Genomic DNA, 25,182 nt, shown 5'->3' with positions numbered 1-25,182 from the left:
TCTCGTTAATTCCAGGTCACATAGCACAATATTGGCGTCCAAAAAGCCGCAGTTGAATAGTTCTAAAGTTTCCAGTGAATTGATTATGGCTATAACGAGTATGACACCGGTATTTCAGACGATATTTGACGGTATTTTTGATGACATTTTCTGATTAATGACAGGTCTCGGAGGCTTCCTTCAGATGAAAAAAGGAACCTGTTTCATATTTTTAATTTATTGCCGTTGTTTTAATGACTTTGAAAGTAATCGTTTTTTTAAAGTATTTTTTAACTCTGCATCTTGTTCCTTTTTGTCTATTCGTTCTGTTGGCAAAACCTAGGACCCGTTCTGACTTTTAAAAATAGTTCTGATTAACGGCCTCGCTTAGACGAATGAACAAACCTAATTTTTGATTTCAATTTGTAGCGAATGATTTTCATGACCATTAATTTGATTTCGAAAAACAGAAACGTTGTTTTTAACTTTGCTATTTTATTGTGTGCTGTTATTTTCATTAATGAATGGTCACATATCACTTTAATGACGTTCAAAAAACGAGCAACCAAACATTTCTTATTCTTAGGGCAAAGATTATGGTCATTACGGCTTCGAAATCGTTTTCTCGAAAAAATTTTTTGGAGAATTTATATTTTTTCAAATGGTCCCAATTTTGTTTTTTTTTCTCAAAAAAACTCGTCCCAATGTCTTATCTGATGGAGTTTTAAATGATCGTATTACAAACGTATTTAATGATTTCAGTTCATATGTAATGGTTTCCACTACTTCGGTACCAATTGTTTTGAAAAATTATGAGCGTAATTTTTAAGTCAGCCGCTTTTATTATTTTCTCTCTTTTTGTTACCAAGTCTCATTAAGGATGGTTCCATGTCTTTTCTAGAGATGAACAATGAACTAGTTATTTGTTTAGTTTAGGTTTTATTTGACGCTATTTAGACTTTGTTATTAAGTTTTTCTACAGATAGACATCTAGTTTTGGATGTTATTAAATTTTGTTGTTGTTATTTGATTTTGTTGTTTGTCTTGTCTCGTAGTCTTAATAATGACTAATCTCCACGGCCCTCTAAAGCGGCTCGACTGAATGATTTGAGTTGGAAGCAATTTTTTATTCATAAACCAGTTTTTTTTTCTAACAAATACTTGATTTTTTGAAATTTTCTATCCCTTCCTCATTTGGTAGACAATTAGGCCGAAAATGAGGATGAGCAGTGTCGGAACATTATGTGCTAACAAAGGTAATGACGATTCAAAAACTTCAGTTTCGCATTTTGAATTCCGAAAATCTGGCAAACCAATATTTGAGCAGTGAGTGTATCAATGTCCATAGTTATATAGAGACGATAAAACGAATGCTTATTTGTTGCTGATTCAATGTATTATTTAAGGATGATAAGTTCGCGGAAAATATTCAAAGGTCGTTTTTTTTATCTGCTTCTCTCATATCAATAAGATATCATAACGCTTTTCTGCGTTAGTACTTTTAAATACCTTTAAATGAGGAAAAAACAACCTGGTTCTACCCGTGCTGGTTTTTGAGATATTCGAAAACTGATCTCTAAAAGTTTTGGCGAAAAATTGCAAAAACTGCAACTACGCTCACTAGTGTTCACACAGGCCATTTTATTCACGGCAATAGTCTGAATACATGTTTTTGCAAATCTCGAACTAATTTTTTCAGAAAAACATGGAACACTAGTTACTGCTGGCATCAAATCTCTCCCCCTTTCAGAAATCGGATCTATCTAATCTTTGGAGCTAAATTAGCTCCCAAAACTGTCAGCCTAATTTTGTCTCCTTAAATCTTCAAAGTTTGTAATCGTAAAAAGCTACTTGTAAGGGTTTGGTACAAAATTAAAGGTGGCAAAACGGGGAGACTTTTACTATTTGTTTTATATCCACTACAATAAAAATGATGGCAAGAAACAAAATTTTGATGGCAAGAAACGAAATCATTGCCAAAAAAGAAGTAAGCATCAGACAATAAAACACTCCAGCAAAAACAAAAATGCTCCTAAATCAGACTCCTCTGTACAAAATAAATGCTGATGTGTTGAAAGTACTAATAAAATTACTGATCTAAAATTCGATCTTCACCGTTTGTGGCATAGCTTAATGAGTATTCTATTTCAAACCCTCAAGCGCACGTCCTACATTACTACAATGATTTCCTATAGAATGAACGAAATTTTGGCCAAGGGGGCCTCATAAGGTAATGGGGTTAAAGAAAAAACAAGCTAAGTCATGACAGTATTGGTCAGAATCAGATATTAGGAAAAACGTTGACTCAAAATCTTATTTAAAAATTGTCACACTCCTATTTTGTGCCTCATATTTTTGTGATATATTCCTATATCATGCTTCCTATAAATAATAGTCATAATTTAGTGCTTAAATTAATCTTTCAAGGCCATATATGGTCGTTCTTTCGATCTCGGGCTATCACTCCTAATTTTTTTATATTTAATAAAAATAACCGCAGAATAACAGATTGCAATTTAACATTACTCACCCAAGAGCCTCAATATTTACTTTTTAAATTCGTGACAGATGAATTTGTATAACGGATAAATACTGAAGTTATCTAAGTGGTTAAGTAATTATGCTGATAAAGTAGGTGCTAATACGGAAATGTATATGTACTTAAACAACACCAAGAAACGTACAAAAGCCGGAAAATGCCCATCTTGAAGCTCAGTAAACCAATACAACTTGTGGTACAAAACTATGGAATTATCGCCCACCAGAACCAGCGAGAACGAGCCAGCGATCAGTTGATAATAATCTTGAAAAACTTCAATTATAAACTCCGAAACTTTCTTATTCTTTAAATTATACTTTGCTTCAACCAGCTTTACTAATTAAAGGATTGACCTGGAGCTTTTGCGTATTTTTCCTAAGTTCGATAACAGAGAAAATGGTATTGATTCACACTTAAACATGTTAAAACACAAAGCAATAAGCAGATAAAAGCGCATCTGAAACTACTCAAATGAAAAGTTTGTACTAACTAATTCTATTTTAGTAAGATCCGCTAAAACCGCATTATAAAACAACTATCGCAAGTCCTCGTAAAATGGCGATTACTCTAGTTAATTAGTCCAAATATTAACACCCACAATATATCTTTGCGTAACAAACCAAAGAACTTCTCAACTTAAAAAAAGAAGTTGAATTATACATTAACAGGTTAACAAGAAACGTATATTTTGGAAGAAGTTATTCTACAGCGAAAAATCACTTTCTGGTAATCTGGATGTCTAAAACGCACAATTATAGGAACCAAATAAAATTTTTGCAACAAATTATGCCTAGAGCTGACAAAAAGGCTCATGAAATATCTACAATTCACCCATCACTCTGGTTATCGTGTATCTTATGACTGATAAATGATTCAAATACATCAAATGTATAATTTATGAGAGTCAGAAACGGCCTAATTTGATGCTATTTGACGAGCACTTTAATTTGAAACCAGCTGGCTACAGTGATTCTTGTATATAACTAGCGCCATTCCATTCTGGTTGTCAATATATCTAACGTCTAACTATATAGGTTAAAAAAATGAACATGAATGTCGACCAAACAATGGTGAGAAAAGTCTGAAAATGTGCATACAATTTTTGCAGCAATAGGAAATGAAGCCACAACTCACCTATGAGAGAAGTGAAAAACTCGGGCGCTGAACTTCCCGCGCTCATGAATGTGGCCCCGGCTACATCTTCGCTCATTTGCAGCTTCTCACATAAGATCTCCAGCGATGGAACAAAGAAGTCGTCACACACGATCGCAAGAGCCACAAACATGTAGAGGGCCACAAATATGTGGACCACGAATGCTCCATTGCGGCGATCTTCCACTGAGAAGGGACCAGAGGGGAATTCGTCCACAGCCCTCGGGATGCAGTCTTCGTCTTTGTCTCCGGGTTGGGCAGAGGAGGAATCTTGGGAAGTGTTGCTGGCAGCCAATGGATTGGATACATTCTAAAAATAATTCACATTAAGTTGAGTAGGCAATTTTGATCTCGTTAATTTAGTCGAGGCTGTCACTCTTTTGACGCTGACTCTCAGTCTTGTTCATTTTGCTCATTTTAAGGCAGCCCATCAACTGTTACCCGGACCAAGATCAAAAACATTTTCAGCACTGAGTCATTATAACTTTTGTTCTGGATTTTAGGCAGCCAGCATTCTGATCATCTCAAAATTGTCATTGATCACTGTAAATGATCATCATTAAAAATTCCATAATACTTTCCACAGAATTGAACAGAGTTCCCCAATTACGAAAAAAATAAAAGTAGTCCGAAGTGGTACTCAATTGCCTACGAAAACCCTCTGGTCAAAAATTGCGACCAAAGAAGACAAATTGCATTACAGTGCTCATTCATCTCCCGGCTCAAAGACTATTTTAAGAAGTCCATTATGTAATTGTACACAAGTTAAGGATATTTGAGCAGAAAGTATCAAATGAACAATTTCTACTCTGGACTTCGCAAAAGCCTTTCCGACAAATTAGAGAAATTTCGAGTATATTTTTGATTCGCAATACTTAAGTCTTGAGAATTTATATATAGGTTGAGAGAAAAGTGACCAACAGGCCGAAAAACCCCAAGCACAAAATCCAAATGTACACAAAATTCAAAAGAATAAGCTGTTTTACTTTCTTTGCACGTGTTGTTTATAATCACAGTAGCATATAAACAAAATAAACCAAGAAAAAGTTCTCTAAAAGCAGAAAAAATAAATTGTTTTACTGCGGTGCCCCGTATTCTTTCGGTTACAGCCACCCTGATATGTTATGCGCCCCCATGTGTCACCCTAGCACGTTAGAGATTACAAAAGGCTGGGGTTCTAAATGATATTCACCCACCACTATGGCAAAACCACAAAATCCTTTTTAATCTTAACAAAACTGTTAATTATTTACCTATCCAGAGCTGATATTATTCCCAAAGTCGTATAGAGCAAAAAACTAGTGCTTAGAAACAAACCTATTAGGACATTTAAGTATATACAACAATTAAAGTCATCAACAACATAGTAAATTCAATTACTCACGTTTGGCTTTAAAAACCGCGTTAACTTAAGAAAAATCTTATCTTTTATCGACGAAAAGCTCAAAAGGGGACTCAATTGAAAAAAAGTCAAAAATATCCAGAGGACTTAATCACATAATCCGAAAACAATTTGTAGAAAACGTATTACACTAAATAGCTCAAAAAACAGAAAAAACTTTGTAACGGCAATTAAATGCACAAGCCACGACAACAATTTTATTTTTTTTTTCAAATTTTGCCAATTCATTTGTATAATTGTTGATGAGTAGCAACACAAAATTGATTGTTAGAATTTTTAGTTTTCAGAAACACTTTTTTTTTAAAAAAAGATTGGTTTAAAAGTTTCACAATGAAACCTTTATTTATTGGTAAATTTTGTGCAAAGTACTTTGACAGGTAACAACTTACAACTTATGAATTTTGATATTAAAACGATAATTGCAAATCTTCTATCGTCTAATAAAAAGGGTGTTCTAATTTGCAAGGTTAACTTAAAACATAAACCGATTAACGTCGGACAAATTGCTCTAAAACGACAAGTGGGGTATATTAAATCAGGTGCTGTAGCCTAGGTAAAAATTTCTTTCTGGGTGTAAAAAATCGACTAGGGAGGTATTCGAACACCCAACCGCTGGGCATCTCGACACTCGGCTGACAGTTCGAGATTTTACATTAAAAATTCGGCTAAAGAAAAACAGGAAAAAGTTCCTTGGGAAGTCAAAAAATGTTCTAGAACAAAAGCGGGTTTTTAATAATCGGATCAAACATTGTTCGGGAGCAATTCTTACAACAATCGGAAAAATAACTTTATGTAAAATTCAACTCAAAATTGAGATAACACCGTTTACAATTGTAATTTTCCTCCTCAATCAGGTAGGATTTGCCCTGAGTGATTCGTTTTTCCCTGAGTGATTCCTTTTCCCCGGAGTGATTTTTGTCCTGAGTGATTCGTTGAAAAAGGGAACGTTGAAAAATACTTATACATTTCCAAAATTTTAAGGTTTATAGCAGAACCAAATTTGTTTTTTCAGCAAAAAATAGCATTTGATTATATGATCAGTTATTTCCTCTGACAGGAATGCTTTAAGCTAAAAATTAAAATCTACTTACGTGGAACGAATTCTCCCTGCTTAAAATTATGAAAATGCCTAAAATTATGAGCAATTTGAGTTGCACAAAAAATTGGCACTGATTCAGCGTAAACAAGACTTACACAACTACAATATTTGCTTTAAACTCCCTTAGAGAGCCCTAATTATTAGCTCTAATACTCCGTGTACAGAAGTTTGATTAAGTTGACAGCAAAAAAAGATGAAAATCGTATCTTTAAAAACCCTCAAATCTCCCCATAAAAAAGTGGTTTCATAACAAAGCGATGCCCATTTTTCGGCTTCCAACCTCTTTCAATTTATAATAATTAGGAAGCCTTCATTTGATATCTTTTTAAATGCTTTTAATGATATAAAGGAAAGATTACTGGCTCTAATTTAAAAAAAATTCTTTGAGCGATCTTATAATCGAGTGACTCTCCTTCTACTGCCTTTAATGAACAAGTTATATGTAATAGAAACACAAGAAGAAATTATTCCAAAAAGTGTACAAATGGCGCTAATTTTTGGAACGAAAAGGATGATTATGAGGTTCGATGTGATGTGAGAATTCATAAATTGTGAGGCTGAATTTTTATTGAAGGTCGAATAAAGAACTCTTCTGTAAGTTTTCTGACCTGAACAGTGTACGCGTTGTCATCAGTTGTCGCTGCTCTTAATGACCGCGACAATGTTAAATCTTCAGCAGCAATACCAACTCCTGAGAGTTCGAAACTGGGCAAGAAATCATCTGAGGTCAAAACAACCCATCGTAATGGCAGCGCTATAAACAGTAACAAACAAGCTAAAGACAAATAAACGGAAAAAACTATCCTTCTTTTTATGGCTCTTTTCCGTTTGAGGAATTCGAGGGATCGTAATTTGGGCTTTGATATTGAGGTGGAATCTTTAGAAATGGAACAACTTTCGATATCTGAGAATAATTGGTACTTCATTACGCTGGCGGTAATCGGTAAACAAATTGACCTCAATGGTTGAAAAAAGGTTAAAATTTTGCAATATTTAGCTCAACCTTGCAAAATAGTTTAGTTAAATACCATCCGTACTAATTTGAGAGCTAATATAAGATCTCTATAACTTGTACGTGTTTGTGGTAACAACTAGTATCCAATTGACGTCAAGGCATAGAACATTCAAGGGTAATTGTTCGTCTTTGAAAGAGTAAAACCCAACTGAAGAACAATTAGATGTTTCTGTGTTTGTGTTTCGAATTGAGACAGTGAATTAAGCCTTTCAAAGCTGCCCGAGCTTTATCTTGTTCAAACTAAGTGAATTCACATCAGCTGCAAATAAGACGGTCGGAAAGTGAACTTGATATTTTAAGTCGTAATTTGACTGCTGTTGGTCATTTCTAGTCAGTCTAATCAGTTTTGAGAAATTCTTTGAGGCAAGTAATTATTACTACATTAAAGTAGGGCAATTTGAGAAATTGGTATCAAGCTTCAAAGGCTGTGCCAGTCGACAATTTGAGGGCATTACTAATGTCGTCATGAATGACGTTCGTTTTTGCATTTGGTAAGCATAGCTGTGCTCATTTAGCTGTCAACATTGTGTGATATCTGAAACAATTTTATTCATTACTTGTACCATTATGTAATGCAGTAAACAATAATTCCAGAGCAACTATGACTCATGGTCAGCACGCCAAATAAGCCATTCCATTTTCCATGCTTATCTAGTATGTTGATTAAGTATTTCAAGCCAACCAACTGTTCTTGCCTTTACAGTCCCCTGAGATTTGTGGTCTCGGTTCTCATAATACAACAGACCCATTACGATTACGCACCACGTACTACCACTTAATGCTAACAGGGAACAATATTTGACGGTTTCTTGACAAAATACCCAAGGCCAAAATACGCCCAATGCCCAATGCCATTATACCCAATTTCAAGTCCCATGGACCGCTGAGGAATGGCCATGGCCCGCGAGGCATAGCCATGGCCAGTAAGGCAAGGCCAAATACACTAGCTAGTATTATGCTAAATTATCGTTCTGGTAGTTTCAACGATAGAATAAAATATTAGGCATATTTTGGGTATTTTGTCACATTGGGTACTTTGGCATTGGATGTTTTGTGTTTTGTCCTGACACCATATTTGACTATGTTAACTGCTGCCTGTTGAACTGCCCGATTTGTCGAAACTCCACAAAATTTACCCCAAGATACTGCCCATTAGTTCTAAATTATAGAACGGCTGCTATGTATGATGTATAATATATATTTGAAAGTATAACTTCCATCAATCAAATATTAATTTTAATGGTCTGACCCCCACGTTAGTAGGGAGGTGGGGGGGGGGGGGGGTGGGAGGAGGAGGAACTATACGCTCAAACGGGTTCTCTGTTCAGGCAATTTTGGAGAGTTGGGTTCTCTGTTCATCGTAGAGGGTCGACATCGGTATCATTATAGAAGGCCCACCAATAGTAGAATACAATTTCGTTTTTTTTTCGAGGAGTTACGAGGTTTGTGAACATTTGACCTGATATTCTTGGACACCTTTAGCGTCATTTTTGTTCAACTCATTTTTTTGCAAAATTAAGCATTACGCTAAGATTTGGAGCGATTATTTGTTTTTGATAGACGCGCAGATATAGCAATGCTAGTTTTGGTCTGAACTTGGATTTTACCTAAAGGATTCGAAGTGGGGACGCTGCATTTTTCTACATTCTATTCCCACTTTTTTTTTCTTTACATGGCAATTACAGACAAGTCAATGTTCGTATTCAGGTTTCATAAATAACAGATCCGATTCACGTTCAGAGGAGGCCAAATGAACAATGAACATACATTTTTTCATAAAATAGCTTCCAAAAGGCGGCCACATCAAAGTATTATCGTAAGATTTCAATGAAACCCTGAGCTTTTGTTCTTTTTGTAGTCTTATGAGGTAGTCGCATTAAGCAAAGATCCAAGAGGTAAAGTGAGTCTATCTAATGCTCTCAGTTGATACCTGATGGCCTTTATGATATAATCGTTTTCAGAAAATATCAGTGAACTTTTTCAATTTTTTGAATCTAAATTCTGTGTCCTTTAGTGAAACTATTTCTCTGAGCCGTTTATGTTTTAACTTATGGTCTTATGAATTCCATGCAAAACTTTGAATAAATTGGCAGCTTTTGGATATTTGCTGTTCTTTTTGATGTTTTCTCACTATATCGCATTAATCACAAGACACATTGGCATTAAAAAGAGCCGAGTCAAACGTTTTCATAGAATTTCTTATGGTTTTGATGACATTGACACTGTTTTCTCACACATCTCTGGTTTCTACCTGTTTTGCTTTCTTTTTGTATTTGTTTCCTTATTTCTGAAAAATGAGACGGCTCTTTGGCTTCCTATGAATGTATAAGGAAACCTAATTAATGCCTTCAGATTATAGCTGATGGTTTTTAATGACTTTCATTTTATTTGTTCGAAAATATCAGTTTTTTTAACTTCAAACTTTTGATCTTCTTTTGTCATTTTGTAACTTAGTCTCATTGACGACAGGTCTCACACAGTGTTTTTATGAAAATTGTGTGCGTTTTTGATACTAGTCAACGTTTGTGATTCTACTGGTTGTCTAATCACATAGTCTCTTTAATGATACCTTTATCAATAGAATGAGACCCAAGTGAATATAAGGCCCAAGTTACTCCCAAGTTGCCCTAATGTGTTTTCAAAAATTGTTTGTGAACTTTTGAGTTTTGCCTCTATTTGTAGTCGTATATCTTAGTCTTGTTGATGACAGCTATCATCGTCCCTTCAATTCGGCATTATTTGAATTGAGCTTGTAACTGTCTTTTCTTACTCATACATCAAACGTTTTTAAACAGTAGGTTTTCAAACGTTTAATTTTTCAAAAGTTTCTCAAGATGACAAAGAATTTCTATATGCAACCAGCTTATGAGTACCCGAATGCAAATGTAAATCAATTTTATCGGCCCTACCCAACCGGCTTCAAGAAACAATTTGGTTTGCAGAAAAAAATAAGCCATACTGAGGTAAAGCTTAAATCAAACTTTATTTCAATTGAAATGAATGCTAAAAAGTAATGAATGCTAACAATTTTAGGAACCAGGTGGCAAGCAATACAATTATTGAAGATAGACTTTATAAGAAAACAATACTTCCACTTCACCGCGAACGTGTTATTAAAGAATCCAAATGATCCAGTAGAAATGCGTCCAAATTATTCGGAGAAAGCGCACGAAAAGGACTCTCGAGACTCAGACACATAATATAATTACATCCTTACTCAATGGCAAAAACTAGTAACAAAAGTATAAAACTTTTGTTAATAGTTCAGATACCTCCAATATATTAGTATGATGTGTAAACCGGGCGATTCTAAGGAAAATATATTCTAAGGCTCCAATATTATCGGAAACGTGTCATTCAAGTCAATATTATATCTTTTCTTTGTTCCCACAAAATCTGCAGAGGAATGCAGCATGCTATTTACTGCTTTCTTTAAATTTTTGATTTAACTTCAAATAGCTTGATTTAATTTACTTCTTCTGGTTTGGTACCATGTTGGCTATTGGTTCCAGCTAATTGCATGATCCTATGATTGACCATATTCATCACAAGAACCTTACTTCTTTATTATTTGTCAAAATGACATTGGATGTGGACACATCTCTAAGAAATCACATTAAAAATTAGAGTTGGGTTTTGGTCTTCGTAGCACGAAATTAACTTTCTAATAGAAATCAGCATTGAAAATTAGCATTGAAGTTTCATTAAAAATTTTGTAAAAAAAATTAAACTATTAGCCGATTGCTGCCCACATCCCGATTTGCAGCCCAATGCAAAATTGTACGCCATTGAAAAAATCAAATAGCTTGGTAAAAAAAGGAGGAGGCCATATTTAAAGCAACTGTTGACATGTGCAAGGGCGGATGGGATATTAGACGAAAACTAGATTAGGCGAACACAATTTTTGTATCCATTAGGCAAAAGTTTTGAACTAAAGTTTTGAGGACATTCGGCAAATACTCCTTAATCCGGTGCTCACCTAATCCTAAAGACGGTACTCTTAAATCCACTGGACGCAATAATGCCGTTCAAGTTTTCATATCGCGTTTATATAAAATGATTCAATAAAACAGACTTAAAAGGTACTATTTCATTTCAAGCTAATACATAATTTATACAGCGCTCGGTAATATTTGGGCCAAAAATACAGAGAAAGAGTAGAGAGCATGCCGAAAAACATTCACAACTTTGTTTTAAATAATTTTTATAGAAAATGTCGAGAAAAATGTTGCAATATTTGCTAAATGGACATAAACTGAAATGTAAGAAAGCTCAATATTGAAAAACAGACCATTTTTGTATGCTATTATCGCGTAAAGGAATTTGTTAGAGACGCTTGACTAGTTTATAGCGTCAAGTAGATTTTAGAGTACCACTTTTGAATTTTTTAATTGGTATTTGCCTAATGTCCACAAAACTTAAGTTAAAACTTTTGCCCAATGGATAAAAAATTGTGTTCGCCTAATACAGTTTTCGCCTAACATCCTAAACCTCATGCGCAAGCATTCGAAGCTCTTGGCCTGCGCCTACCAGCCGTCCAAAACTTTCAAATAAATATGAGTAAATAAGAGTGAAAACCACTTAAATGCAACAGCCACTTTGAACACTGAGCATTAAAATGCTCGTTGCCAACTTCTAATAGCTTTCTGGTGGTCCAAATGTAAAAAGTCAATTTCACAAACATTGCCGAAAAAGTCAAGCATATTTTAAAAAAAGCTCAGCAATTACGCATCAGAAAAAATCAGCACTTCTATCGAATTCTTCGAAATATAACGTGAAATATATTTTTTAGTTATCAGGCGAAAGTTATCAGCTAAGAAACCACCCGGTCCAAATTTTTTGGACAAAACATGGGGGATTAAAAAGTGTTATGAACTTATGCATTGCTTCAAAGTGAAATATAAATTCTTAGAGCTATTAACGGACAAGAGGATTGGGATTATCTACTTGGAGAAAAAAATTCACAGGAAAAAATGGCACAGGGCAAACAAATGGCAAACTTTTTTTCCGATTTTTCACTTAAGAACCTATTTCCATGCAAAAGGCAATAAATTTTCACTTTTCCATTTTTCACTTAGCGACTTATTTTCGTGCACAAGCAAACGTTAGGGATGTGAATATTTGACTGCCTTATAGCATCAGGGAGAGTTAGAGTACCATTTTAAACTCAATGGGTCTAATTATCAGACGTCTAATTTCACACAACTTTGGCATATTTTCGCTATTTCCTCAAGAATCGCTTTGACTAACATTCAAGGCCTGCCATCGCCTTAGAATCACCAACACCGTACAGCGCAGTAAATGCTGTCTATTCAATGCTATACTATCAGTGAAGCTAAGATTTAGTAGAATGAGTTTGGCCTTGAGCAACTATTTGAGAACGTGACTGTTGCTGCTCATGCGGACAGTTTTAAGGAGGCATGATCAAAAATCAATAACTGATTGCTCACTCCACACCCTCATTATCACTATCACTACCCAGTTATCATTATGAAGTCTGTAGTTGAGACCAAAAAGCTTCCTGCGGGGAAAACTATTTTTAGAATACTCGATATCTTGCTGCTATATGGAATGGTACTATAATTAAAAACAACACATGCGAGCGTGTTTGTATCTAAGTGTTTATGCTGTGCTGTGTGTATGTGTTGTGTGCGTGTATCAATGGATGATAAATGGCTGGAAAAGAATACCCCCTACGATTTATGATTTGAAGACATCATTCAACACAGTAAAAAGATTCTAAAAGACAAAGAACCATAATTACTTGAGGGTTTAATAAATCTCAATAAGTGGATATGAGAATAATAACTAGAGTAAGAACTACTTTACATGGCCACTCAATTAAAACTAATCTTGCATGGGCTAAAAGTCCAGACAGACATTTGCGTAAAATTTGCTAAATTTGGCTTCTGAAAAGGAAAACCTTCAGAGATATTAGTGGCCTTTATAGCATCAACCACCTCCCTTCTGTCACATTTACCTTCAAAATTACACATTTACTTGAAACCATTCTAATTTTGTTTTCCTTTTTATACATATTTAAGGAAAATCAGCAACACACTTTTTCCTGCTTAATTTTTGCATGTTTCCGTCATTTAGGTGATTAATGCTATTTTTAGATTCGCTGTTCTTTTCTCCTCAACTACGAAGCAACACAAACTTAAGAAAAACGTGCTTTTCAATAAAATAGAAAGACCACCCCGGTTCTCGATAAACCCAAGAAGATATTATTGAGTCACGTAACCAGTACAGAACATTCCAGCACAGCATTATAAAAGGCAAGTCCATTCATAAAGAAAATCAGTACGTTTCACTTTTTTTGAAAACCCATTATTTTATACGCTAGGAAAAAGTTGGAAGGCTTTTTGCATTGGTAATCAATATCAAATGCAACAGCTGTCTGCTTTTTAAAAAAATACTTTATATTGGCTGTACACCTGATATGATTATTATTCCCACTTTGTAAATCTATTTGAGGGTAAATCACTTTGAGGGTAAATCACTTTGTAAATCAAGGCCGATTGATATCTTATGTGGACAATTTTTACCGATTGATATCCTATGTGGACAAATCTTTTGTCATTGGAAAAGAACTGAACAACTAAATCGATCCTGAAGATAAAAATTGCTAAATTATTGAAAAATTAAGGCTTAATTTTTTTCAAAATTTTTTGAAAAATTAAGGCTTAAAGTTTAAAATGCCTCACCATTAATCACTTGCAGGAAGGTATTTAGTTAACTGCATATAGGAAACTCCACTTATAAGACTCAAAATCATTTAAAAATGAGAAATGAAAATACTTCGTTTGCAAAATTTTTAACCATTATCAAACAATTTCTTTGCTCGTTAAAAAATTGCATATGCATTAACCGGTGAAAAAGGAGGATTCAATAGCTCTTGGATCGGTCAATCTCAATTTGCTTTAATTTGAATAGCTTTTTTCATAAATTTAACCTTGCTTAAAAATACAACAATCTGACTCATTGAAAACTATTGCCTCAAATGCTACAGTGATAAAATTGATCTATATTTCAGTGCAATCTTCATGAAATCTCAGAATATTACTTTTGCGGCAAGGGCTGCCAGCTGTACGAAAAATTGATTGAATAGCATCAAAGCAATGCAAATAAATTTTGATCAAAATAAAGAATTCACAGTTGAGTAATTCATCTTATTCAGCTTCTGAAAAAGAAATTGAAAACAAACTTGATTAAAAGTTGCGTATAGCAAATGTCACCAACTCTCAAAAAACATAAATTTTTCAAAAATTACAGTTCACATTTTGCTTCAATACTAACTTCCCATATAATTCTCTGAAGTGAGTTGTTGACTCTTTTCTTTGATTAACGATAAAAATTACAAAAACACAACTGGTATATTAAGTTTACAAAATCTTAGGACCTCTTTCCCTCATTAAGTTAACATCCAAAACCCTATACATGAACGTCCTGAAGAAAGGATGCTCGTAAAATACTTCCAATCTTCAACTGACTTAAATCTCTTCAGCTGAACTATACAACTTGGCTAAATTACGAAACTTGGCAGTTTTATAATTTAGCTTGACACAAATTTTGGTGCACTTCTATGATTTTCAAGAGCAAATTGGCGCCCATGGAGCTCAGCTGCTTGATATTATGAACGATAGCTTACGCAAGCCAAGCGTACTTGGAGTCACTCGATTCACATGTCAAAGGAAACTCCCCCCCCCCCCCCCCCCCACACACACACACACACACACACACAAAATTATTCTGAACATCAAAGTAAGCCAGAATCCGGTAGTTTTACCAAGTAAAACGTTAATGAGAGCAAAATACACCATTTTTTTATCAGGAGTAAGGATAAATTAATTTACATGACTACTTCACTACCTGGCTAATTGTCACTTTGACTTGAAACGGAGCGCTAACTAACCAGTTATCCCAATGTCCAGAGGACGAACCAGATCTTCGCAGTAGAAAATAAGTTTTCTCCAAGGTAAAACCAATTCAACTTTTTTTTCAATTTTCATAAATCTCTATTTAAACATTTGGGAGTAAACATTTGACAGAAAACTATGCGAAAAACTTGTGCATCCGGGATGACTTTTATTGCAAAATCTTATTTCCATATCAAGAAAAAATATTTAAATGGCTCGTCGAGTATAAAAGGAGCCAAGTCCCAAATCCAATACGCTTAAGCTACTTAAAAATTCAAATTGAAAACCAGATTCAAAAACATTGACATGATCAAAAGGCAATATGAAAAGCTGGTCTTGCAACTAACCAATTAGTGGTTAGAGTATCGATTTCAGTAAACCAATGGAATTTTAACTAACCTGAGCATTACAAAAACATACCGACAGCAGCTACACTCATTTACAACTTCGATTCAATCACGGGCGGATAACAAAATTCCGAATCAATGAACTTCGATTTTTATCAGATGTTAAATTATTATGAAATCAAGATTTTATCACCCTTAAATTGGTCAGTTATAATGGGCAATTATAATGGGTAATTTGCATCCACTAAAGCTCTATAAAATTATTGACGTAGTCATACTAACCGATGTTGTGTGTATTATCACGTGGTAACGCAAAACTGTAAATAACAAACGGAAATACAAAAGATGAAAAATAGAAAAGGTAACTTTTGAAAAAACAAAATCCGTAAATTTTCAAAATGTCACACTTTGGTTTTGAAACAGAGTTTTAAAGTAACTTTCTAACTCCACTTGATGTAAATAGACGCGACAAGGCATAGATCGCAGAAATTGAGAAGTGTCTAAGTTCAGACAAGACTGAAAATACAAATTTAGACCTTGACGCACAACTATTCAACTAGTCAGTCAAAATGGTAAATACAAGTAGTCGTAGTTACTATTTAGCTAGTCAGCACAAATATACAGGAAATAAAAGCCAGGAAAAAATACTCCCCAATCTTGGTATGAAGTTGAAAATGCTAAGAGGGAAAAATAAGGAAGCTACCATTGCTTCCTCGTTCCATCTTCAAAAAAACAACCAACCAATAGCTTGCCTCAATTTACACAGTGGTGGTAACTAACGTCTCAAATGCAGCTTTCAAAGGGAAAAGCGAAAAAAATCCCCCTACAAAATCGAAATATTGGAGCTTTTTCCTCCTGGCGATGAAAAATTGAACGAATTTGCGCAGGTGAAAGACAATAATGTAAATAAGTAAACAGAGAAACAAAGCAGTCTATCCAACCAGTAAAAAAACAATAACAACAACAGTACTGAATTGAACAGAAATGAATAAACAATCGCTATTTTGATATTTACAGAGCTTTTTGAATTCAAATTTGCACTATATACGTTCAAGTAGAATTCAATTAACGGCAGTTCGTTACTCAGCTCTTGTTTTTTTTTCTGCTGCAAATACAAAAGGCCTGCTTCATTCACGTGGAACGGAGCAATATTTGTTAAAAAATATTTAAGTCTACTTAACTAAGAGAGAAAAACTAAAATTGAATTTAGTCCCCGCTTTGCTATTATGTCATGGCAACGTCTCTTATCGTTTACAAATCTCAGCCCGATCAAATTTTGATGACTTTTTCGATATTTTGATGACAAAATAAATTTCATGAAAAGCACTTCAAATTCATAACTTCCAGAATGATGTTCGTTGTTCCAGATCATAATGGAAAAAAATCTAACGCTAAAAACTATGACGAAAACTTGATGTTGAAACTAAAAAAAAGAAACTAACTAAATTGAACAAGATACTTTGCCCACGCATCTCACTAAACAGTTTACACCCAAATCGTACCCGTTTCCACTTTTCTTTCACAGCTCTGAGATGACAGTTTTCTGCTTTTGCTCCAATAAACGTAAAAACAATGATAGATTGTGTTTTGAAACATACTATGAATTTCCTAGACCCATTTTTCAGATTTCTTGAGGTTCACACTAGATGGACTTCAAAAAGCAGACAACATATTAGAAACGATTTCGAAATAAAACAATGCTGAAAACAGAACGCGCCTATATACTAGCCTTTAACGACTAGTACTGAAAAGGGTGCCCACTATGCGCCAACCCAACTAAAAAAATCAACTTTTAGTTCACTTAACTCTAGGTAAATTTACCTGTACAGTTTGCGGGTAAGCTTATTTGCAGGTATATGTGCAAAAAGCTATATTACCCAGAACTAAAGTGCAAACTCGAAAAAAAACATTAAGACATATGTGGAAAAAAAATTAAAAGGCAAGGAAATTTGAAACATTTATTGAAGCGAAGTATTAAATTCAATTTACTCATTTCTTTTACTCTAGTACTAATTTCTTCTTAAAACTTCAATATCGTACCTGCCGTTCAGAGAAGGGGACTAACATTCGCGCACAGGTGGTAAATTTAACACCAGCAAAGAAAGTCATTTAAAACAGCGGGGACAAATTCTCATAAATCATATCTGGGAAAAAAACTATTTGATTCTACCATTTGGGTGTCAGCAGAAAAGATCCGTACAAATTACGTCACAATTCCTTCCCAATTCCACTTTCTTTCCTTCTGAATAATTTCATTCATAGTTTTCATTATACATTGGAAAAATACACGTATTGCTGATGCAAGTTTAACTTCTTCAAATCTTGTAAAAGCGAGATTTAAACGAATCATGTACCTTGAACAAAATACGACTAAAAGTGAACTGCGTTCTATGACCAAAAAGATTTTTTTTAATTAGACCATGGCCAGGAAGCCGCAGCTTAGGCAGTTTAAAAGTTAAAGGGAATATTGTATTGGATTTAAAATTTGTCAACAGGTAACTTCACCCAAGCATTTTTTAAAATTATTTATCTTGAGAACATTCATCACACAACCACTTATACACAATATGAAATACTGTCAAAAAAGGACAGGCCAAAAAGCCAACAGAAGGCTTGTAGAAAGCCGCCCAATATATAACAATGCAGTAATGAGGAAGAAATTACCAAAAAATAACGATGCATTTTAAATCACTTTATTAGAATTTTTTATTAAAAAACTCCAATCAAGCAAATAAACCTGAATTTTATCCACTGAAACATTAACCAAGCACACTGCAATCAATTTCCTGTATTTCTTTTTGCTTCCAATGAGTTTGTCCCAGTTGCCTATGTGCAACTTCCTAAAGGCCCAGAGGGGTCCATTGACTTTTTCCTACACAGTAGTTGGTATTGGTGTCTCAAGTTACCATTTGTATTGTAATGGAAATCGGTAGTTATAGACATCAGATGATGCTAATTTTTTGTCTGCGAAAAGTGGGGCTATCTTGGGTAAGAAGCTTTAGAAAATATAGCAAAAAAGGAACGTGAAATAACGTGAAGGGAAAACGGCCGCAAAAAAAGACCCGAAATACACCAGCGAGACGTACAGTAATTGCAAAAATTATGTCTAGGCGGCAAATAATTGGGATCAATCCCATTTGTGTTCCCGCCTTAATGGCACAGATTATATGAACCCTTTAAAGCATTTCCTCACAGAACGACCCCCTCCCACCTCAAGATATAGACTTCTGATGGATTATTTGGCTTGACATGACATATCAATTATACGCAATATATTAATCAAATTCATGACAACCTCGTTACGCGATGAAAATTACTTCAAAAAAAGTTTTATGGCTCAAAATCCAGGGCCATGAAACCAAAATTGAGCCAAACAAAAAATGCCAATGTTACGGTAGATTTATCAGGGTTAACTAAATGTTTCGACCTCTCATGTGGAAGTGGCCGCATGCGTAAAGTGTTATTTGTAAACTTTGTGGTGATTATCAAAATCATACCACCAAAAACTATTTGTGGTATTATATTTTATATATCATAGATATCCAATCGCAACGACTGGAAGCAGAAAAATAGTGACTCGAACCAGTGCAACAATTATTGTTCCGACCCCACTTGTGGGGGGAGGAACTATATACTCGATTGGGTTTTTTTTGTTCAGACAATTTTGGCCGATCGATATATTAATCGTAGAGAGTTGAGACTGTTATCATTAGAAAGCTCGTCCCGTGTAGAATTCGAAATTAAAAAGAAATTTTGATTTTTGTTTTTTTCGAGGAGTTATCGAGGTTTTAAGTTTTGTCTGAACACGTGATATTTGGTATGATTTTGTTCACTTTTAGGGGAATTTTCGTTAAAATTAAGATTTTTTTCTATAGAAAATTAATTCAAAATTACATTTCATGCCACAAAATGAATCAATTTTATGTTCTTAATAGACAAAAGGCGATAAAAAAGACTAGTTCTGGGTTCATAGAAAAGTTTACCAACAAAAAAAAATCGAATTCTAATTGATCTCTTTTTTTAGAAAATGTTTCACCTTTTTTTTCAGTCACCTAGAAACTAGTCACTTCCTATATCGAGTCTCCGTTAATGACAAACCTCCATTACATTCAAATGAAACCCAATGAACAAAAAAAGTTTTAAACGAATCGCTCATGTTTTTTTTTGGCTTCGACTGTGAGTTTTCGCAACTTTTATTGAAATTTAGATTTTTTTTAGGTTTCAAAAATTCTATAGAGTCCTATGGCATAAAACCGCTGACTAAAAGTGCAATAGGTATCGTAATGAGCATTAAGTTAACCTATCTATTGCTTTAAATGGACAGATATTGGTTGTTAAGACTTTTAACATAAATTGTCGGAAATTTTTTTCAACATTAACCAATCATAAACTTATTTTCGTGAACTGTGAGTTAGTCTCTAATTTTACAGGACCCTTTTCCTTCCTACTGCAACCAAAATTAATCTGGTTAGCAGATTTATCTTCTAACTATTGGTCATCTGACTTCAATGCCACAAGATTTCAAAATAAAATAAAAATTTTCGAATATTTTTGTAATATTGGTAACTTTTGAAATTTTATCACATTATCCTAAGATTCATAGTTCCCATTGGCTCAAAGAAAACGTTCAATGGATCATAGATAAGTTTTCAGAGAAATACATACGGTTTAAATGGCTTCGACTCTTTCTTCTCGTACTTTTCTACTGAATTTTTGATTTTTGCCTATATTTATTGTTGCTTTCATCGTCATAAGACTTACTGTGATGTCTTATTGAGTGCTTATGCTTGACAAGCAACATTGTTCTCCCATCGAGGTATAACTGAGCGTATTTTTTGACATCCGTTGAACGCTATTGAATTTAATGGCTGTCAAAAACTTAAGTTTTTCAAAAATTTTTTTTGAACATTAACCAACCGTAAAATTTTCGTGAACTGTAAGTCAGTCTCAGTAATGTCAGAACCACTTTTTTCATTCATTCATATATATTTTCATATATTTCATATATTTTTCATATTTCATATATTTTTTTAATTTTTGGATTTTTTTCGTAATTTTGGTTCCCTTTGATTTCTCATCACAATATCCTAGTATTGACAGCTCCCATTGATTTAAAGACGTTCAATGAATCATAGATAATATTTTCAGAGAAAAGATTATGGTTTAAACGGTCCCGACACTTTCTTGCACTTTTCTACTACTGAATAATTGTATTTTGCCTTTATTTGTTGTTGTTTTCATACTCAGTGACCTGTTGTAATGTCCTCTTGATGACATATGAAAGACAAACATCATTTTTGTCCCAGCGAGGCCTAATTTAGCGCATTTATTGGCTTCCGTTCAAATCTATTGAATTTATTGGCGTTGATATTAAGGTTTCTCTCAAAAATTTTGTGGTTTTAATTTACTACATATTTATTAATTTTTTGCTGTGCTATTGTTTAAAGAGAAGAATCCTATTGGTGTTCAAGAAATAAATGAAAATAGAAAAACCTTTACTTAAAAGTTCAATTTTAATGGCTTTTCGCTCGAAACTGAAATTTTTTGAAATTGCTGTTTTTGCGTTTTTTTCTTTATGTAGACATGAAAGGCAGACCAGTCTCATAAACTTCTGATTAAGTAGTGAAAGAAACAATTTTCCCGAGGGAGTCCATTTATAGCTTACAGTCATAAAATTTAAGTTTTCAAAAAATTTTCTATTTTTACGGTTTTTGTTCTTTTCGTCAACTGGTAACTTATTCTCATCATTGAGAGGTCCCATCCGATTCCTTGTTTTTCAACAATTAACAACTCTACTGATGTTATGCAGTAACTAATGCTCTGTTTGCTGGACAATATGCTTTTTCAAAAATGTTCTGAGTGGTAAATTTGTTTCTTTTTCTCCTCTTTTAGCACATTCGGGTAATAACAGATCCTAATGATTTTCAAATTCGGCCCAAGTGATCTTATTTGTTTTTTCAGTATAACTTAGCTGAATTAGTATACATAAAAACTGATAAAATACACATTATTCATATAATAGCTAACGATGTTGATGGCGTCAAAAATTTGATTTTTCGCAAGTTGTTTGCAATTTTTTTCTGTATCTTTAGTCCTTTCCCATGGCTTAGTCTAACCAAAGACAGGTCCCATTGGTTTCATATTGACTTTTTTTTACAAAATTTATCGACAATTATTTCGTTATAAGTTGGTTTTAAGTCTTTTGGTTAATTTTGAAATTAATTGGTTTAAAAAATGTTGATCGATTTTTGAATTTCGCCTCATTATTTCTTCCCTTTGTCGACTTGTTACCTAGTCTCATTAAGGAGAATTTACATCTGCTGTATAGTTAGGAAAAAGTAAGTTTGTGTAGTTAAGCTTTTATCTGATTGCATTTTGACGTTGTTACTAGGTTTTTTTGAATTTTAGATATTGAGCTTTGCTCTGAAATTTTTGTTGTTGCTTATTTTGTTGTTTAATTTTTTTGTCGTAGTGTTTTTGATGGCAGATCTTGTGAGTGATGTAATGAGGCATGGTATCATGTAATTCAATTAGTAGTTAGGTTTTATACCAAGTTTTTTTTTAACTCAAACATCTATTTTTGTTATCTCTTCATCTGGTTGACAATTAAGTCAAAAATTTAGATGAGCTCGGGTCGGAACATCATGTGCAAACGCACATTAACGAGCCTCCTTGCTTGTTTCCTAGCAGTTCAAAGAGCATTCAAAATAGGAGTATTTTTAAAAATCTTGGTTCAAAAATTGAGAGGAACCTGTGGTTTTGACCGTGAACTTCTATACAATGCTAGCAATTAGTTTATTATCGATCCATCATTAAATTTAAGGTTTAATATGGTTTTCTTGATCACAGTACCGTAGCGTCATTGCAAAAAATATTTTTGATTACATTTCTCAGAACAAAGAACAACTTATGTGACATCACTTTAGAGGAACAGTTCCTCTTTGCTATCCCCATATTTATGGACCTCTTCTGATATTAATCAAAAATTACAATTAAAGAAGTTGACGCTACCAATCGTTCTGCTTTTTAGAAAAATAAAGAAGAAAAAATCGAACTATACTGCCTCCCCCAACAAGCTTTATTGCCTCCCCCATGCGCTGTAAAATTATTTTTATACCCGATAAATCCGATTTCAAATTTTTCCCTTTAGCTATTCTTCTTCTTAAAAAACGTAACACTCGGAAAAGTACTTTGTGAAGTTTAATTAGGGTTTCCATGGGACTGGTTTTGCCAAAAAATTCTTATCGGGAAAATCACAAGGAAACTATATCTGTGTAACTCAGTGTCAACAGATTATTTCGATAAGTTTTGTTAACGTTTCAAATGCTATCAAAGTTGACTAAAAAATTAAAATCAAAACGCAAAAATCAATCAGTTTTATTGTGATTACCCATTTATTTAGCCAGCCGGAATCTTCCCATTTGACATAGTGCACTGGAAAAAGATCAATGCTTGCTGGACAACAAAAGTAAACATACCCGGCAGATTGCCGGAAAATAGCCGCCGTTGATTCCAATGAGCATGATTGGGACTGAAAGAATAGATATTCAAAAAAAAAGATTTTTGTACAAAAACATTTTTTAAGTCCGATTTGATGGCAAAATTTGATCCCTTTAAATATACCTATTCCAAAAATATGTTTAAAACCAATATTTGTTTCTGAGATCGGTCCAGTATTATATCTGCAAGACCCGAAAAAAAATCATTGGCCCTTGAAGATCGATTAACTAGGCAATGACCGAATTTTTTTTTAAATGCAATAAATTGCAAATTTTAATGAAATGTTGCTAAAAATCGTGATATTAATATCTTCGGAATCATTTCTGTGTCTCTAGAGGCTATTCAGTAACCCAATTCTAAGCCTTAAAAAATCATTGGCTCAAAGATCGATAGGCAATAGTTTTTAGAAATAATTTAAAATTTCAAAAAAAAAGAAATTCGTTCTATTAAAATGTTGAAAGCCATTCAATTGCCCAGAGCAAGTAACTAATAACATGCTATCAAACCCTGGATGAGGATACCTGGTTACTGATAAAAGAAAAATGAATTAAAGACAAATGTTTTGAAAAAACTGGAAACAATAGCACATTTTAACAAAAAAATTCTTAAAATTCGAAGGGTTAAATTTTTGAAGAACAAATCCTTTGAAACTAACAACAATGCTGTAACTTTTTATCAGAACGTGGAAAAAGTTTTCTGGCTCTTGAGAGCGGAAAAAATTTAAAAAAAAATGACAAAAAACTTTAGAAAACCTTAAAAAAATTGCAGATTATATCAAAAAACTTGCAGCAATTTGAGACATTAAAATGTTGAAGACCAATCCACTGTTGCTATAAAGTATTCAATACCCTATTATCAAACCCTAAAAGAGATTCCCTGTCCCCTGAAGCAGGAAAAACAAAAACTGTCAACAAATTTTCAAAAAAACTTGAAAAAAAATAGCAAAAATTAGTATCATTTTGAGTGTTTGTAGTACCAAAACATATAGCTCATAAAATGGTCATAACCAGTAATTGTGTCTCGCAAAAGACCTTCATCAACTTTTAAATACTTCAACCTAAGACTAATAAAAAAAAGTCAAAAAATACAAAAAAAACATGAAAAATTGCACCATTTTGAGCCCAAAAACTCCTAAAGATGACCTTCTAACCTTGAATTAAGACCATACCAGCAGCTGCACCACTCTTAGCACTTGAAGGACTACTAAAGCCCTTTTTGGGCCTCTAATGAAACTTAATGCCCGCTGGGCTTTATCTGTTTATCTCGTTTTGAAAGATCAAGTCATTGAAAAAATGTGTGAACACATCTTAAAAAAATTAGCGCCCAGATACAACTCAAATTCTTTGAATTTTTTAAAAAAAATAGGAGCGCTATAATAGCCGGCCGAGAAGATGAGGGTGGCTATTAATTTACAATTTGTACTTTTCCGTCTCCAGTGCTCTTAATGTAATGGTTATTCTAGATTAGATGTTTGTCAAATTAAGCATCCAGATTATGTTTGTGAAGGGCCAGAAGTCTTCTAAAACATAGCTGGCAGATTGCCACAAAATAGCCGCAATAGATTCCTAGATCGGCAGTTTAAAAGAAACAGTAAAAAAGACCGACCAAAAAAACTCGTCTTTTCAATGAAGGCTGATCTGTTATGTTTTGATTAAAAATCTGATAAAAAAGTTATTGCTGCCTCTATTAGCTGATCTCAAATAACCTTCATTTAGAGTGACACACACCCAATTTACCTTATCTCTTTGAATTAAAGTAAATAAAAGTCAATTTCAAAGTGAGGAAATCATTTTTGAGAGCGAGGTAAGTCAAGTGTGACCAAAATTTTAATCACGCCCATTAACAAAAAAAATCGCTCCACTAAGAGCAAAAAATGACGTCACACAAGCATTTCAGTTGAAATTGCATGAACGAATGAAGTGAATAAAAGTCAATTTCAAAGTGAGGAAGTCATTTTTGAGAGTGAGGTAAGTCAAGTGTGACCAAAAATTTAATCACGCCCATTAACAAAAAAATCGCTCCACTAAGAGCGAAAAATGACGTCACATATGCAATTCAGTTGAAATTGCATGAACGAATGAACAAAAAGTGGCTGTGACGTCATATGGTCGTAACAAAAATCATGACGACGAAATAAAAAAAACATAGCAGGACAAGTCCTGAAAAACAATTCAAAGAATTGAATGAAAAACTTAGTTTTACTCTACCTGAACAGCATATCAATTCAACG

The 25,182-nt window shown here is 33.8% G+C and overlaps 2 protein-coding genes across 3 annotated transcripts in view; both read right to left on the bottom strand.

The window, feature by feature from the left end:
* LOC142351924 (sodium/potassium/calcium exchanger 4-like) overlaps positions 1-16,027 on the bottom strand; it is a 60,035-nt gene extending 44,008 nt beyond the window's left edge. The window contains exons 1-3 of one of the 2 annotated variants that reach the window (XM_075404180.1): positions 15,735-16,027; positions 6,780-7,721; positions 3,653-3,980 (exon numbers count right to left, since the gene is read on the bottom strand). In XM_075404180.1, the coding sequence (XP_075260295.1) occupies positions 3,653-3,980; positions 6,780-7,097 (646 nt within the window). In that variant the 5' untranslated portion in view covers positions 7,098-7,721; positions 15,735-16,027. Of the gene's footprint in view, positions 1-3,652; positions 3,981-6,779; positions 7,722-15,504; positions 15,669-15,734 lie in introns of those variants that run through there. The other variant, XM_075404182.1, reaches the window with a different exon arrangement.
* Positions 1-25,182, bottom strand: part of LOC142351437 (uncharacterized) — a 376,474-nt gene that overhangs the window by 315,546 nt on the left and 35,746 nt on the right. The window lies entirely within an intron of this gene.

This window comes from Convolutriloba macropyga, chromosome 13, assembly GCF_964194025.1.
Source record: "Convolutriloba macropyga chromosome 13, txConMacr16.3, whole genome shotgun sequence".
Lineage (NCBI taxonomy): Eukaryota > Metazoa > Xenacoelomorpha > Acoela > Convolutidae > Convolutriloba > Convolutriloba macropyga.
This window is presented reverse-complemented; position numbering and strand designations above follow the sequence as displayed.